Source organism: Pinus tabuliformis, chromosome X, assembly GCF_031772625.1.
Source record: "Pinus tabuliformis cultivar Carrire ecotype Pingquan chromosome X, CPIR1, whole genome shotgun sequence".
NCBI classification, from domain to species: Eukaryota; Viridiplantae; Streptophyta; class Pinopsida; order Pinales; family Pinaceae; genus Pinus; species Pinus tabuliformis.
The window spans coordinates 347,940,700-347,959,603 of NC_142308.1; the positions used below are offsets into that span (position 1 = coordinate 347,940,700).

Below are 18,904 nucleotides of genomic sequence, written 5' to 3' on the forward strand. Positions count from 1 at the left end.
CCCTTGATGACTTGAGGCACTCTACTCCAAGAAGTAAAATTTGAACCTACGGCTACATTTCGAAAGCGTTTGAATATTGGGACCTTCCCCAACGGGCGGCATTTTTTTCAAAGACGACCTGTTACAGCCGGTGTGAGGTGACCATTGATCTGGGAGGAACAGGGCAGAGGAGGAAGAGCAGGGCAGCAGGTCAGCGCTGGTGTGGTCTTTCGGTAATGTATTGATGGGCAAGGAGGTCAGCATCGATAGATTATAATGGAGGCATTATCAGTGGAAGAGCTAGCTTTACAGCGTATATTCGACCTCAAGAGCGAAGTTGTTCACGAGTTCGAATCCCACCAGCGATTCTTTGATGAAGCGTTGCTGTCCAATGTGTTTCTCAAGGGCTTGGACCCTCCACCCTGGTTGTTTATCGATGGGAACAAAGGAGAAATACCCGTTTTGCTCAGCAGGCGGCCATCTTGCAGTGCATTTAGAATTGGGTCAGATGGGAAGAGGGGTCATCGCCAGGATTCCGTCAATAGAGGTATGTGAATTCCAATTCAAGTGCATTGCAAATTGTATTTATAGTCTCAGAAGTTCTGTGGTTTGTTTGGTTTTGTAATTTTTTGTTTTGTTTTGGGGGATGATTTTGGTTTCCAGATTTTTCAAAACAAGAACGATTTTCTGAGCTCTATCGTGATTTTCTCTGCAACCGCAAGAGGGCCTCGTCTTCTGTTGATCGCCCTTCATGCTATGAGGCGGCTGCTGCTAAGAAACCTAGAGTCGAGGAAAGTGGTTTTGTGGGGGCTAGGGAAATTGATGGAGACCGGGGCAGAGAGCTCGGTCTGGATGCCCTAGAGGAGGAGACGGGGGAGGAACAGGGATTTGAAGATGCCCAACATGGAGAAAATGAGGAGAGACGAGACTTGGTTGATGAGAAGGGGGAGGAACAGGGATTTGAAGATGCCCAACATGGCGAAAATGAGAAGATACGGGAATTTGTTGATGTACAACATGGAGGAAATGAGGGAGGGGAGCGCTTCTTTGAAGCTCAGCCGGGCAGAAATGAAGAAAACGATGTTAAACAGGAAGAAAACGTTGAGGGCGTGGAGAAACGAGTCAAGGGTAGGTCCAGAGGGAGAGGGGCCAAGGAGAAAAAGACCAATGCAGTGTCACCGTTTGTTGGAAGAATTACACGCTCCAGAGCAAAGCAGTGCCAGGTTCTTCTCAGTGCAAGGAAGGATATTGATAAGAGGAGAAGCGCAGCGAAACCCAAGCAGCCTCGGGGAACAAGGAGAAACGCGCGTGCCAAGGGTGCTGCCGGGCTTGAGGTTTCCGAAGAGCCTAAGGATGTGATTGAGTTAGCAGTGACTGAACCGCATGTTGTAGGTAAGTCATCTCCATTGATGAATGTCTTTGGAATTGAAAATCATTTACCGGAATCGCCACCGAAGACCAAATCTCAGTCTCAAAACAAGTCATCTCCTGTTGCTGAATCACAAGTGGAAGCCGAGTTATCTCCTCGAATGACAGAGTTGCAAAATGAAGACCACTCATCACCTGTAATGAGTAATTTGCAAATCGAGGATAATGCTCGAAGGGACGATATTGGTCGCACAGAAGGAACCGCCGTGAAGGAATCAGAGGCGAATTCTGCTTCCATGGAACCGGGTCGTGTAAGTTTCAAAGATATTGATCATAAGAGTGATCAGCAGGTAGACACTCCAGAAATGCTGGAAAGATGCACGAAAGAGGCAGTTCCAAGGGATGATTGTCGAAGAAGTGCTGGCAGTTGTGACGTTGAAGAACTAGAGGCCTCAAATGTGACTGAAACTGACCAGAAGCAGGATACTCTGTTTGCAATTGAAAATGCCCAACTGCATGAGATCTCAGATCTTACCAAGAGTACTCAAGTACAACTGACAGAAGAAGAACGTCCAATGGGTTTTAATATTCAACTTAAGGATAACTTGAGTCCAGTCGAAGAAGGTGCTGAGGGGAGATTGTCAGCAGTTTTAAGGCCATTTGAAAACCAAAAGAGCATGGATACCATGCCAATAGATACAACCTTGGTTAGCAACACAACATGTACACCTCAAGAGAGGAGAGCATCCACCTTTTCCAGTAAGGTTGATTTACTTGCTGACAATTTGAGAAGTTCTCTTTCTTTGGTTCAAGAGACACCCTCCAATCCCCACTACTCTGGTAAAAGTGGCTTGTCTGATGCCTCTCGACCCTCAAGGCGTACTGAATTGTTGGAAAGGTTAGTAGTCTGTGATGAGGGCAGCCATCCAATTTCTGACAATGTTCATTTACTAGGTAATGGGTTGGATCAAGAAGTTCCAGATAGCCCTTTGGTAGGTAATAGTTTGGTTCAAGAAGTTCCAGATAGCCTTCCTGTAGAAGGAACAGGTCATGGGTTGTCAATGAAAGCCAATGCCAGTGACATGATTGTTATGGATGCTCCGTTGAGAAATGAAAGAGAGGACACCGATGCCATTGGAATAGGTCTTGGAAAAGTTTCCATTTGTCCTAATGAGAAAACACCTGGTAATGTGTTGATTCAAGAAGTTCCAGATAGTCCTTTGCTAGGTAATCGGTTGGTTCACCCTTTGCTAGGTAATGGGTTGGTTCAAGAAGTTCCAGATAGCCCTTCTATAGAAGAAGCAGGTCATGAGTTGTCAATGGAAGCTAATGCCACTGACATGGTTGTTGCAGATGTTCTATTGAGAAATGAAAGAGAGGACTCTGATGCCATTGGAAAAGGTCTTGGAAAAAATTTCATTTGTCCCATTGAAAAAATATCTGACCAAGATGAACCAGAAATAACTTTATATGAAGAAAGAGATATATATGAGAAGGTCAAATCTTATTTAAATGCAGGCTTTATCCATGGCAGAACAGTGTCATTTGACTCAGCTCAGGGATTATCATGTTACAACCTACACAAAAGTGGAGATGATATTACACAAGATTTAACAAATAAATTGAGGAACAGAAGTATGGATTTTTGCAAAAACATTTTAGGGAAAGAAACTAATAATTGCAGTAATATTGTGGTGAATGCGGGAGGACAGGACTGTTTGAAGGCTGTATCATTCAGCAGGCTCCGAAGTTTGTCTGGGTCATCTGTAAGGCTTCCATCACAAAGCAATGAAGGCCAAAATTTGAAGAGGGCAAGGTCAGCATCTCCAGTGGACATAAGTGCCACTGGCCCATCAGGAGGTGAGGAGAATAAAGTGTTGCAGATGCCAGAAGACATGGATTTTATGACAAGAGAAATAGATGAATGTTTTGTTTGCTCTCAGAAATCAAGGGATTCCCAAGGTAAGATGGGAGCTCATGATTCTGTTTTGGTGATTTCTAGTCAAGATGAGGCTGCTAAGGGGCAGCTTGAAACCTTGCACAATGCCCCTAGCAAGAAACTTCCAGATGCTGACATTGATTTTATCGATAGAACTCTTCTAAGCAGTGGCAAGTTGTTTTCCAGAAACATGGGTGGGGTGAAAGAAGAGGGAGGTATGAAGCTGCAACATTACTCATGGCCTAAATATCAGAAAAGAAGTTCTCAGGTGCAACAACAATTTCACTCTGTTGGCCGATCAAGGTTATGGAGAACTGAGTCATGTTCAAAGGTTTTAGACTATGAGACATCTATAAGGCTGTCAAATGGTGGAATTGAAGTTATGTCTAATGATGCTGGTGATATATTTCAGTGTGATGGAGTGGCTAAATCATGTGCTTCTGATTCAAAAAGAAATGGTGATATGGAAAACACTGAGCCAAGGCATGATAACATGGTAAACATTCATTTACTGAAAGATTTCTCTTCTTTAGGAAGTAACAATTCAGAGGCTTTTCCAGATCAACCAAGGTCAAGTCTTCTGTCTTCTCAAATCAATAAGGATGTAGAACAATCCCTTGGAGATAATGAACATCAGCGCAGGGCAAAGCTTATATTGGAGGAATGTTCTACGAGGATGGGACTCTACCCAAGGCAGTCCTTAACAACTTTGGGAAAGGGAAAATGCAGGATTGGAAATGAAAATGTCAGGAGAAGCTCACCTTCGTGTCTATCATATTCCACAACTAATGAAGGTGCCTTTGCTTATACAGGGTCATCTCAAGTGAGAGTTGATGGTATGCATTTTCAAGCTACCAACAATAACACCTCTCCTGCTTGTTTACAGGGCCAGGTTCACCTTCATGCTGCTCCATTAAAATCCTGCTCTTTTCGATCTAGTTTTGAAGTGACAAGTCCCCAAAATCATGGTGCAGAAGGTGACTGCAAGCTTTTACCTGAAGATGACACTGTTTCAGACTTCTCTTTCCAGAAGGGACTAAGTGGGATGGAAAACAATGACATGGAGAGTACACCTTTACTGAAAGGAGGTGTAGTTAGGGAGCGGGCTCAATGTAGTCTAGCTAAGTCGCTTTTAGTTAATCAGAAGCCTCTCAATCAGTTAAAGTCAGCTGGACTGGAGTCTCATGAAAACTTTTCAGATGAGGTTGATGTGAGTATTTCAGAAATTTCACAGAGGAAGAAAAGGCCTAGTTTGGAAGTGGATTGTCAGCCCAAGGTTAACTCATCAATCAGTGGATTTGCAAAGGGTGCAACAGGAAGCCTAGGGATGCCACAGTTGGTGCAACCAAGTTGCAGTTTTTCATCAACAAATCAGACTGTTGATTCAGTTGCTTATGACAAGCTATTTCAAAGTATGCAATTAGCATCCTTGCATGATGTAAAAATGTTGCAGGAATTTGAAGGCTTTCATAATGGGCTCTTATCTAAAGACAAAAATTTTAACTCAGGGAAAGGGAACGAGTGTGTGGAGATAGATATGGAATATGAAAGAATTGGAGATAAGAATGGGAAATATTCCTCTACGAAGGGGGGTGTTAAAGCTACTGAGTTGTGCAAAGCTTTTCACTCCCTCACTCCAGGCCCTAATCATATCTCGAAGTGTAAAACACTTGTGCCATTAAATGCTTGTTCGTCTCATGCCATGGGACTTCAAGAACATAAAGAAAGCCCTGGAGAATATCCGGGAAAGAGATATGCAATAAATGACTCTTATATGGCAGCCCATGGGCTCCCTACAAATAAATTTCAGACGAGGTCAGGGTTTAATGGAGTTGTGGGATATGGACCAAAGATTAAGAATTCACCTTCATTAACTCCTGCGGGTGGAACATTCTTTGAGAGAATCAGCAAAAATTCTATGAACATGGACTCCAAAAGCTTCCCAAGGAAAGTTCATATGTTCAAAGGGCATTCTGGATGTTTTCCCATTGAAGAGGAAAATAGTGTCGAGGAGGAGAGTATGGATCATCCAATTTCAGTAAAACATTTTAAAAACAGATCTGGATCATCAACTAAGAAAAGTGTTTTGGGTGCCAAGAAAATTCTGATGGATAGCAGCTCAGCAAGACACAATTCACTGGTAACAACTCCTACAGGTAGAAAGTTATTTGAAAGAATCAGCACAAATTACACGGATACAGGATCAAACTTGCTCCCAAAGAAAGCTTATCTGAACCAAAATAATGATAACTGTTTTAATAATGAAGAGGAGGTTGGACTTGAGAAGGAGAACAGAGAGCCTTCTGTATCGGTAAATGAGTTCCAGAAAAATTATGGTTCATCTGTCAAGAAGAAGGTTCTAAGAGATCACAATACAGAGGCTTATAGCAGCAATGCGAGTCATATTTCACCAGCAAAGAACAAACAGAAATCAAACAATTTGTTGTCTAACGTGAGATCTTTTATTCCATTGGTCCAGCAGAAACCGGCAGCAGCATCAATCATGACAGGTATAGTTCTTCCATCAATGTTTATGAATTACTAAAATAGTTGTAATGGTACATGGGAACTAATTGTCAGCAGCATCAATCATGACAGGTATAGTTCTTCCATCAATGTTTATGAATTACTAAAATAGTTGTAATGGTACATGGGAACTAATTGTCACGATGATAGTCTTGCATTGCAACAGAAACAAAATCAACTTCACCTACCATTAACATTGGTTACTATAAATCCTACTTTTGTTAAAATAGTTGTCTTTGTACAATATGAAAATCATGCATGCTTTTTAAAGGTTTTTATTTAAGCACACTACTTGGAGTAAAATGGTAGAAAAGTGAGATACGACATGTTGAAATAATAAAATGTGCGCTCAGATTGCTCAATCAGCAATTCATCCCAGTTTTAATTTTACTCTTATTTAGGAGCAGCACATCATGAGGCTGTCAAGTTTTAAATCTTAAGGGGGCATACTAAGCCTACAGACAGCTTCCCAGGAAAATAGTGAATATTTGTTACCATGCAAAGGGCACAGTATACCGTTTATATATATACCAGCCTAGATCCATCTTAACTCCGGATCTACCAAGCGCTGAGAGGGATCAAATTTCTTTTCACTTTAAAGGAGGTTTGCATCTCAAGAAATTTGATCCCTCTCGGCGCTTGGTAGATCCAGAGTTAAGATAGATGATGGGGATCTAGGTTGGTTTAATTATTAATTATAAATATAGTTATTAATTTTATGTTTTTTATTTTATTTTTACCAAGTCAAAATGTTAAAGATTACAATATCTACCGGGATCAAATGTTTACATAGCTGTTAAATTTACTTATGAACCTCAAATATAAAGACAAATTTTAATAAAAATTGAATTGGGCGAGGGGAAATTCTGGATAAAATATAATATTACAATATTATATGTTACCCAATAATTATTACCACCCCCACCCAATCAAAAGTGGCCATGGATGGAGGGCTAATTTTATAGTTTAGTTTGTTTACTTTCAAATTTCAAATATAAAGAAAAATTGCAATAAGAAGTGGATCAGTTGAGGGGAAATATTGGGTAAAATGAATATTATAATATTATATTTTACCCAATCTAACCTAGTAAAAAATAGATAGAGGTAGACAAATAATTACATTTTTGCTAATATTTCCCACCTTCCGAACATATCCAGACAAACGCCCAATGTGAACATATCAATAAATAAAAAAGTTTTACCTTTACGGGCTACATGGATTCAAGGCCATCATTTTGATAGATCTAAGCTAGTTTATATTTGTCTCTAAAATAGGTTATATTCCACATGAATAACGTGGGTCAATACCATGGATTCTTAAAAGCATGGGTCAATACCATGGGTTATTTTTTATTTTTATATATCCCTCGCACTAAAAAGGTTTTTTTTTTGATTACTTTATCTCACTATATAAAGTCTGATGTAAAATAAAGGTGAAAATTGAAGTATTTTATTTATGGCGGACATTGATTTTTAAAGTAATGGTTTTTTTTGTTTGTTTGTAAATAACGGTTACACATAACATCTCTTGCATATACATATATATTAGCCGACACACAGACACATATATATTTATTTTATTTTATTTTATTTTTATTTTTTGTTAACGTAACATTACGTGATAACATCTCTCTCATGTACTGGGCTGTAGAGCGCCTCAGTGCAATGACAAGGAAAAAGTACAATGATGTATGTTTTAAGTTGCTTTTAAGCAAGTGTTATCTATAGTAGCCATGTTTGGGTAAATCTGAAATTGGTAAATAGATAATAATCTTTTGGTTGATTAAAGAAAAAATAAATGATATAGAAGCAGTATGGATAACTTATAAAGACTATATCGTTTTGGTTAAGGGAAACACATTTTTTAATCCACAAGGAGCTATGAACCCATTTCCGCATTTTCACAGTTCTACTTCAACATGGGGAGCTGTCAAACATGGCAATGTTCTAGGGCTTTTTGTCCTCCATGGTTTGAACCTGAGTTGTTTGCATGGTGATGCTTCGTCTCAACTACTATACCTGTCTCCCCATCCCAACAGACATGATAACCTAAAAAGCATCTGTAGTCCTAATTTGAATATCCATCTTATTTTTCTAGGAATGTATCTTATATTAACATGAAACTGAAGATTTACATCAAGTACATTGGTGAGTTAAGATCTCATATGGGCTCCCTTGCGCCCCCCCTCCCACACACACACAGATGTATAGGCCCCCACCCCACCCCACCCCACCCCCCCCCCCCCCACATATATATATATATAGACCCCCACCCCCCTCCCCCACACACATATATATATAGAGGCCCCCCCCCCCCCCCCCCCCCACATATATATATAAGGGCCAACATGTCAGCCTTAGCACTGCACTTTAATGTGTCAGTATCTGATCTAAACATCTATTCTAGTTGCCACCTGATCAGATAAGTCAGCGTTAAAAGTTGACATTTCCATCTAACCTGATCCTGTCATCTTCTGCAACTCCATTCTCTCTCCAAGTGACTGCTTAGAAGGAAATAAGAATACAATTTTTCTTCACTCATGTCTTTTGAACCTGAGGCCTCACTCTTTAACAATCATGCTTTTACCCACTAGGAACTTGCTCAAAATGGCTTAGCGGGTAAATCATATTAGTGAATTGACGTCCTAGGATGACAACGCATGTGGTAGTTTAATGGTATCTAATCCACAGTATTGCCATCATCTAGAAATGCTTTAGTCATTCATTTAGGAAGCGTGCATCAAAGAAGATAACGTTATTCTTCTGCTGGATGAAATCATGATTCTTGCTTCCGTAATAATTGAAAGCAATCAAATGATTTAAACAAGAATGATATTTTGAATTGTAAATGATAGTTCAAGACTCCAGTCACTAGTCTTGAGTTTTTCTAAACTATAGGACTAAGAGAAATCCACCAGTGGCCATTCTACATATTCTTTAAACCGGGAATGCCCTTGGGGCATCTCAAATCACCAAGTCATGGTCATAGCAGGCTAGCAGCATTGTTATTTATGTTGTCATAGCAGCTTACATTTTTTACGTGATCCTATACTCCTCCCCTACAGGATTCAAACCTGTGAACTAGTGCAATATTATAACCCACAGCCATTTCGACATTCTCAAGTTCCCTCTATTTATACTTTTGGCAGTACATAGCTTGTACGCTCTTACTGGAATTGCCTAGGCAGGGTGCCGATCCCATACACAGTATGGATTGGAATTGGGGAACCACTGATCTAATTTGGATTGAACATTTTTTTAGATTTTCCAGTCAGAGAAGTTTTGGGTCACTGGAAATGGTTCCAACAGTGATGGATCTGTTTCCTGTGATTGTAAATGGATCCCAAAACATTTGGAAGGGTGTCTTCTGTCACACAACTTGACTACGATCACCACATACTAGTTGTTCCCTTGCTTGCACCAAATTCTGAATGGTGATGCTTGCAGATCCTCTGTATTGATGTTATCAGGTGGGGAACTCTTGGTGAACAAGTGGGTGAAGATTTTGATACTTTTCTATGTGGATCTAATCAATATGGGGTTTATTGGAAGGCGATAGGTTTTCCCCTATGAGTGTTCTTTCAAAGGGTTTTTCGCCTATCTTTTGGGGGTTGTGAGTTCAGTCTTGAATCTCTGGATGTGTTGCCGCTAGTGTGGATTGAGTAATGAACTTTTCAACTTTTCAATCTTCAGGCCATGCCTCCATTTAGTGGAGCCACATGGCCACAACCTAGACAAGGGATTACAAGTTATAGCATTGAAGGAAACTAGCAGTCAGAACACACAGTATTCTGTACATTGGAAATTGTTTTGTTCTGTGGGAACAGCTTCAGAAGCTACGAAGGCCATATGCTTTATACTATTATCCATCAGCATAAGCCTGCTTTATAAATGGGGAACCATAGATCTTTTTTGGATTGAACATTTTTTTAGTTCTCCCAGTCATTACAGTTTTGGGTTACTGGAAATGGTTCCAACAGTGATGGATCTGTTTCTTGTGATCGTGAATTTTGGATTGAACACTTTTTACTTTTTCCAGTCAGAACAGTTTTGGGTCACTGGAAATGGTTCCGACAGCGACGAATATGTTTCCTGTGATTGTAAATGGATCCCAAAACATTTGGAAGGGTGCCTTCTGTCTCACAACTTGACTATGATCACCACATATTATTTGTTCCCCTGCTTGCACCAAGTTCTGAATGCTGATGCTTGTAGATCCTCCATATTGATGTTACCAGGTGGGGAACTCTTGGTGAACAAGTGGGTGAAGACTTTGATACTTTCTATGTGGATCTAATGCAATGTGGAGTTTATTGGAAGGCGATATGTTTTCCCCTGAGTGTTATTGTAAAGGGTTTTTTCGCCTATCTTTTGGGGGTTTGTGAGTTCAGTCTTGTATCTCTGGATGTGTTGCCTTTAGTGTGGGTTGAGTAATGAACTTTTCAGCTTTTCAATCTTCAGGCCATGCCTCCATTAAGTGGAGTTACCTGGCCACAGCCTATACAAGGGATTACAAGTTATAGAATTGAAGGAAACTAGCAGTTAGAACACACAGTATTCTGTACCTTAGAAATTGTTTTGTTCTGTGGGAACAGCTTCAGAAGCTGTGAAGGGCATATGCTTTATACTATTATCCTTCAACACAAGCCTGCTTTATAAATGAGATCATAATTGTTGCAAATTGAATGCAACATCTTGATCCGTGTACAATATATCCTCTGCATCTATCCACAAGGACAACATATCTATCATAACTAGTGTAAAATTGTAAATGACCAAAAATAAAGACACAGGATCACGGAAGCATAGTGCATCCATTGGAGGATGTGGATGGTGAACACTATCAGGGAAGAGTAGATTTTCATGTTTTTTGATTTTGGACTCTTGGAGCTTTACCGACAAGGGGAGTTTTTTGTAATTTTGACATATTAAGAATTTATGATATTAATATATGGAATGATACTGCAGTTGGCATTTATGATATATGCTTTTGTACAAAGTACCAATTTTGTTTACAATTTAGAAATCTGAGATTCTAATTATGTATGATATTGATCAGTGATGTGTAATGTTGTTTACTGAAATCTGAAATAGGAATGTCTATGTTGTCATTGTTACATGTATTATATATAAATCTGGAATTCTGATTTTATATGATGTTAGACTCTAGAAGTCTGATTTTACCAACCTTTTCCCTAATGTTTCTGTTGTTTTCATATAAGTATATATTTCTAAAGAAATTAGGGTGTAAATTCCTGCTTTCTAAAATTGGGATGGCTGCTGCACCTGAACTTCTACCAATGTGTCGATTTGCATGCACTATTTGTGTAACCCAGAGTTACCAGATTCAAGTCGGCTTGGGGTTTGTAGTCACCCACCAATGAAAGTTGACTTGGGAGACCACGAAGATTAGCCAGTCTACCCAACAAAGATTCTAAATATATAGAAAAATAAAAATAATATATCATGAAAACTAAAAATATTTGTATTAAATCTAGATTAGACATGAAAGATACCATCATAACACTGAAATGCAAAGGTAGCATCTCTATGATGTCATTGTTACGTGTATGATATATAAATCTGAAATTATGATTTTGTATGATGTTAGACTCTAGAAGTCTGATTTTTGCTAAACCTTTTCCCCAAAGTTTCTGTTGTTTTCATATAAATTTATATCTCTAAAGAAATTAGGGTGCTGATTCCTCGCTTTCTAAATTTGGGATGGCTGCTTCACCTGATCATCTACCAATTTCAATTTGCATGCACTATTTGTGTAGCCCAAAGTCACTAGACTCAAGTCAGCTTGGGCCATGTATTGGCCCACTAGTGAAACTTGACTTGGGACTCCACAAATACTAGCCAGTGTACCCAACAAAGATTCGCCATATAGAAAAATGGAAAGATATATCATGAAAATTCAAAATATTTTGCATTAAATCTAGATTAGACATGAAAGATAACATCATAACACTGAAATGCAAAGGTAGTATATCCAAGCATATCATTATCATATGACCATGTCAACATATATCGAATTTGCCATGGTGTATGGCATGAAGTTATGAACCAAAATGTACAAAGTTTGATCCATACCATGTCACATGTTAAATCGGAAATCATATGACAAAATATGATAAACCCTTCTGCATAATAAATATAACATCCTATGAATGAGTGGAATTCCATCCTTCATCCTTTGAAAATAATTGCTCTTGGGCCTCTTTCCCTTTGTTCATGTTGATGACAATAAAATCATATTCACTTGATGAGTTGCGAAAAGTAGTTGAAAATGTGTGCCCTGGCTTGGAAAGTTGTGCTCTAACTTTGAAAATTGTGCCATAGATGCTCATCTTAGTGTTCTTTAAGAACTTTAGATGCTATAGAAAGCAAATTTTCAGAGTTGCCAAGGAGAAGTGGTGAAGAATGAGGACCCAATGAGCAAAAATGACATATACGACACCTTTTTCTAGTCAGACAAGTCAAATGATCTGAGTCTCATGAGTCAAGATGGTCTAGTGGGTATTTGGCATTTGCTAGGTCAAATGATTCATGGCCGATTCAAGTGAGTCAAACCGGTTTGATGGTCAAAGATGGGTTTGGGTGGTTTCATGTGGAATTGGCCTAGTTTAGTGTTGGGCTGGGTAGAACCATTGGTATATGTAGAATCGATTGGGTTTGGTAACTATGGTGTATCCTGAGCCACATGGCACGAGGACATGGTACACAGAGGACATGTAAATACGAGTATTTGACACAAGCACAACGACCTTGGAATTAGAACATTTAATTTTTTTAGAAATTAGAACATCTAATTTATTTAGTAATTTAGTATTTACAATTTTTTTTTTTTTGAATAAAGACTAATTCTATTTAGATAAGAAAAGTATAGTACAATCAACTTGCATGCAAGAGAATCAGAGAAGCAAGGGAGCCGAAGGTGATTGGCTATCAACCTCGCTCCCAAGAGACAAACAAGGAAAGGGCCAAAGAAAACACGGGAATACAAAAAGCTAGAACTAAGCAGAGAAGTCTACCCCGAAGGGTCAGTTTCTGCCACACGACATTTTTTGCCTTTTTTCTTGCTTACTTTGACCCATCCATTGGAGTTTGGCTGAGCCATAACAAGTTGTAGACTATTCTGCACTGGCGGCGGAATATCCTTATCAGAGTCTGAGGACGAAGATAAATGAGAACGTTTCTGAGAGATCTGAGGGCCAGAGGGGATTGCCGGACCGACTGAGGGAGCGTCCAGCGAAATCTCATCATTCTGCACATCTGCTTCAATTTCCTCCTCATCCGAACTAGAGGAATCTGTATCGTCCCTAGGAGGGGGCGGTACACAAGGATTCCAGCTCTTGGATTTGGGTTTGCGATTCAGATTCTTCTTTTTGTCGAAGAACTGGGTACATGTACTCTGGAGGTGCCCCGCTTGATGACAATGGCGGCAACGAAAGGCTGTATTCTCGTAATCCAAGGTTTGAGTCCAGTGGAAATCTCCAATCTTGAGATTAATCTGATCCGATAGTCCTTTGCTGATATCTATCTCTGCACAAAGTCTGCCATAGGTGTAGAGTCCATTTTCCTTTCTTGAAGAATCTGAAGCCAGGTAGTGTCCTAAAGTGTCTCCAATGGCTAAGAAGACAGAAATATGCCATAGATGTGCCGGAAGATTCGGGAGCCTGACCCAAATGGGAAGCTTGGTGATGACAACTGTAGAAGGGTCAAAGTCTGGAAACCAAGGGGTAAGGAAAAGCCCAGCCGAACCCCAGAACCAAGGGCCTCCTGTTAAGGCCTTCTGGTAATCTTCATTTAAGTCAAAAACCACAATGAAGAATCCTTTTGAACATAAGTAGATCTGGCTTTTTTTAGTCCAATTGGTATGGATCCATTGGTATAGATCTGATGTGCGAGGCCAAAGCCCATTAAATCTGCATATGAGTGCGGATTCTGCAAATATCTGGTACCGATCGTCAATCTCAGGATGAGAGAAATTGATGCAAGGAATTTCCTTTGATTTGTCTACCAAGAATGGCTTTGGAGCCCCAGAAGGTTGGGCTGCTTTCGAAGAGGACTGAGGTTGGGCAGCGTCTTTGCGGGCTGCATCTTTATAAGAGAAAGAAGGGGCAGAGGAGGTCTGCCCAAAGGAACCACCTCTTAAACGAAAAGTAGCCACAATAGAAGCGTCCTTATGAATGCTGTAAGAGGAGAGAGGAAGGGGATTCATAAGTTGCTTACCCTTATATAGCAATCTGAGGTAAGAGGAGGGGATCCCCAGCCGGCGTTCGAGTTTTTGCAGAAGATCCTGCATGAGATCTGTTGCGCGTACCCATTGCATCAATGTCTTGCCCGAGAGTTTGACTTGGATCTGAAATTCAAGTGTTTCTTTAGGCAGATCTAGCTGGTTCAAGAGAGGAAACTGCTTCCAACAAATAGGAGACAGATCCAAGTCCAGATTCACCATTCTTTGAGCATTGACCAGAGCTGGACGAGGGGCACCTATGCGGTCGATGTGTATTGCCTTCCTTGGTGCCTTTACAGGCCTGTCATGCGGGTTCGGGAAGCCTATCCGCTGCATACGTGCTGCAGAGAATAGATCTGAGGGAGCTTCAGGGCTGCTCCTGTTTACAATGTGCGCAGCTCTAAAAGCGGCGGCAGTAGGACCGTTTGGAACTTTAGCCAGGAAAACAGCCACACAGACGGCGACATTATCTGTGCCAAGGGGAACCTTGTGCATGGGCATGTATGGGCTTGCAGCCTGCAGATCCAAGTCTGCTACCCAGTCGATGAGAATGGCTAGCGTTGGCGCCTCTGCAAGCCGCTTTGGCAGGTTCGAGAGGCAGATCCGTTGATGGCTTTCTGCTGAGGTGTGATCTGTGGAACCTCCAAGGAGAGTCTTTGTAGCATAGCGAGCAGCTGTGAAGGCGGCGACTTCAATACTGTCTGATGCATTTTGTTTTCCAGGTAGTGTAGCCGCCCAGACGACGACTTCATCTCTTCCATGGATATCCCTGTATAGGAGTATGCAAACATGCAGATTCCAGTCTCCAATCTGGTTCAAGAGCAGGAGGCGGCCCGCTCTCTGAGTGGCCGAGCCGACGCATACCAGAGAGGCCACTCTGCAAACCCTAATCACCGCTTTCGTCATTCTGAACTTTTTTTATGGATTAGTATTTACAATTTTAGAAATAGTTAGCTTATTAATTTACTACATCAATGATGTTCAATGTTCATTGTTCATGTTATTAACTATTGTTCAAGCACATAAGAAACTCGAAATTTAGAGATATCATGATTGATAAAATAAAACTAGAAATTTAGAAGTAGAACTTAAATATTAAAACCATAAATTGCAGATTTTTCATTAAATCATCAAAATCAAAATGTATTAAATAGATACTAAGGGAATGCCATTGGAAAATACAGAATAGAGTAGATACAATATAGGTAGGAATATCATAGCTTGTTAGTGGTACTGGTCATGACTCGCTAGTCACGACTCTATGAATAGTCCAGGTCCTTCTCCATTTCATAATCATCATCACTACCACTGCCATCTGCCTCTGCTCCATCCTTCTCCTCTATGCCCAATCCAAGATATCCTGCTGCATTTATTGGTGTGGAGGATGACCCCTCGAGATTCATCATCAAAAGTGATTGGCTTTAGCACTAGGTCATTAAGATCCATGTTGGTTAACGCCTCACGAACAAACACGAAATTGACAAAAAAGTGAAAAAAATCAAGACACGACGCTTTTTACATTGGGATTTTAGTGGGGCACGTGTCTTAAATTCATGACACGTTAGGGCATGTGTCTGACATGATCGAAACACGTGCTCTGATTTTAGGACACGTTGAAAAACATGTCAGACACGTTTTATGGGTCATGTCGTGTTTGACATGCAAAATATGAGACACGAGTCCCCTAAGGACGTGTCCTGTGACTTATGGTGTAACCTTGCTTGTACATAATTTTTGCTAGCTTAGATTTTATTGCTCTTTGCTATCATGGCTTGGTACTTTCGCAGTGGTTGATTACGACGAAGATAGATCCTTTTTCACCTCTACATCTACAACTAGTGCAGATTAGTGACTCCCCTCTTTTATTCATTTTCTTATTAATGTACTTGGCTTTAGTTTTTGTCAAGGTTTGTCCCTTTCCACTTATTGCTTTTAATTTGATTTTTCATATATATTTCCTTTGTCACTTAAAAGTTGGTTTGGCACTCCTACATCGCCATTGTGACTTCTTGTAACTTCTAGTCCCTTTGACTACTTGTGGGCATTAATTAAATGATGTTATCTTATTTTTAAGAGCGCCTTATCAATATTTTTCTTATTATGCTTGATTCTTTGTTGTTGATGAATTAATCCATTTTCTCATTGTTGGATGAGTTAGGTGCACATTCATATATCCCATCATGGTGTATTTCCCAATCCTATTTCGTGTTTCCTTTTCCCTCGAACATTCTTCTCTAAGAAATTAAGATCTTTTACCGACTGACATTAGTTTTTAGTAGTTACAGTAAAGGGCACCCTTTTCTTCCATGTTGTTCTAGAACTTATTGACTTCTAAGTTTATGGATTCCTGAAGGGATAAACCTATACAAGAAAGTAATAGTAATAGAATAGAAAAAAAGACTTAAGAATAACAATGACACAAAGATTGACCCTGGAAACCCTTAATTGAGAAAACTAGCCAACTTGAGAGTCACACTACTCCCTTTTGCCTTGTATTATCTTCATCATTGACAATACAATATGTAGATATTTTTTAGCATCCAAATCCCTAATTTGTTAGCTTAGATTAGATAACAATCCTAATTTTTAGTTGGAATTAACTTAGAAGGGCTAAAAAACCATTGGTGCAAAAAGCACAAAATAGACCAAAGACAAGGCAAAGTGTGCCCTACAAAGGTCCTATTTGGGGCACATGTGACCTAGGGTTTAATGAATAGGTAAGGAGAAAGGCTTACCAAGGTACACAAGGCTAATAAAAGGCTTGATAAGATAGATATGATCAATAATTGGAAGAACAAGCCTTCAACAAGCCCCATGTTGAATCCTAGAGTTAGATTAGGGGTTACCCTAGGGTAAAATTGACTAGGGCTTGTGACAACCGCCCTAAATTGGAAGAATTCATAATGAAAAGGGGGAAATTTTGAGTTAACGAGTTATAAACCACATGTAGATCCCTTCCAAAAGCAAAATGAACTTGCCCTAGTTGAATTCGGCCCTAGCCCTAGCCTAGCAACTTGCCTTAAAGGGCCAAAAATTTAAGGAGAGGGAGAGAAGTTTAGGTTTAAGGAAATATTTATGGTAAGATCACTTATGTGGAAAGGCCAATGCTCGATCTTGGGTGATGGAGTGTAGAGGAGAAAGGCTAATGAATAGGTAAGGAGAAAGGCTTACCATGGTACACAAGGCTTATAAAAGGCTTGATAAGATAGATATGATTAATAATTGGATGAAGCCCCAAGTTGAAGCCTAGAGTTAGATTAGGGGTTACTCTAGGGTAAAATTGACTAAGGTTTGTGACATCAGCCCTAAAATGGAAGAATTCACTATGGAAAGGGGGCAAGTTTGAGGCAATGAGTTACAAACCACATGTAGAGCCCTTCCAAAAGAAAAATGCACTTGCCCTAGTTGAATTCAGCCCTAGCCCTAGCCTAGTAGCTTGCTTTAAAAGGCCAAAAATTTAAGGAAAGGGAGAAAAAAATAGGTTTAAGGAAATATTTATGGTAAGACCACTTATATGGAAAGGCCAATGCTCGATCTTGGGTGATGAAGTCTAGAGGGAGATCTACTTATGGAAAAATCAAGCCCTAGAACAGAGTAAGGGATGTTGAACCTGAAAATATATATATATATATATATATATTTGGCAATATTTGCATATCATTTTGCCATTAATCATATCACAATAAGCCTATCCAGTATCCTTGGCTTTTGGTGACATGGTGGTTGATGAAATGTTCGAAATTTGTAAAGGAAATTAATTTGTAAATTAAAAGAAATGTAACTAAGTAAAATGGAAAACGTAAGATAAATTTGGAAAAAAGTGGGGCAAATTTAGCCTACAAATAGATTTAAATTTAAAACTTGAAAGTACCCAAAAAAGATTAAGTACATGGACAATAACGAAATATGGATTTTGTCAGGTGAAAAGCCTTCCCTAGAAGTGAAAAATAGTTTCCATAGCCTTCTCCCAAAGATGTCGATTCCACCAGATAGCTCCAAAGCATCTCCAAGATGACAAACACAACCTAAACTCTTCGTTGTTACATCGTTGCTACAAAAACTTAGCACTCTCCAAGCTCACAAAAACTCCAAATGAGATGTGTGAGGCAAATGAGAGGGGAGGTATGGTTTTATAGGCTTGGAGGGGCTTTTTTTGGATGGAAACAACCCCTAGTTTCAAAAAATCCACTTACAACTAGTTAAAACTACCATTTTGGTGGTCCACGGGTGCACATGTTTCGCTGTTTAATGAATAGGTTGGGTTATGATAGGACTGGCTTGTTCATACCAGTTTATGCCAATTTGGTATTGCCATACCGAGATGTGTGAGGAAAATGAGGGGAGAGGTATTGTTTTATGGGCTTGGAGCATCTGTTTTTGGAGGGAAACAACCCCTAGTTTCCAGAAAAAAACCCACAACTAGATAAACATGCCATTTTTGTGGGTACGTGGCCACACACGTGTTGTTTAATAAATTGATTGGGTTATGATAGGACTAACTGGTTGGTTCATGGCCAGTTTGGTGCCAAAATGGGGTCTCCCCTATCCCAAACCAGAGTCTTCCTTGTCCCAAACTGGGTCATTCTCCGAGTCAACCTTTGAGCCTAATGAATTGGTTGGTTTGACCGGGTACTAGTTCAACCTACTTGGGTTTTAAAATCATGGTTTGCATAGGTTCCCACCCATTAGTGGAAGGATATGAGGGTTTATACCCTTTAGATATGGCTAAGGATAGAGTTGGAAAATGGTTTTGTTATGTGCTAGGGCTAGTGGCCAACTCCTCCCACACCCATGTTGTTCATGTACCTCTGTGTCAGTTTGCTGGCAGGGCATATTGGTCCCCATATTTT

General features: G+C 39.8%; 2 protein-coding genes across 3 annotated transcripts in view; both read left to right on the forward strand.

The window, feature by feature from the left end:
* LOC149139892 (uncharacterized) lies at positions 1–2,961 on the forward strand. Its single transcript, XM_089450848.1, has 3 exons — positions 1–526; positions 643–2,748; positions 2,882–2,961. Exons 1-3 carry the CDS (start codon positions 256–258, stop codon positions 2,959–2,961), a joined length of 2,457 nt encoding a protein of 818 aa, XP_089306974.1. The 5' UTR covers positions 1–255.
* Positions 2,751–18,904, forward strand: part of LOC149139893 (uncharacterized) — a 26,171-nt gene continuing 10,017 nt past the window's right edge. For both annotated transcript variants that reach the window (XM_089446319.1, XM_089446320.1), the window contains exon 1: positions 2,751–5,796. In XM_089446319.1, coding sequence (XP_089302445.1) covers positions 2,985–5,796 — 2,812 coding nt within the window. In that variant the 5' untranslated portion in view covers positions 2,751–2,984. The remainder of the gene's footprint in view (positions 5,797–18,904) is intronic.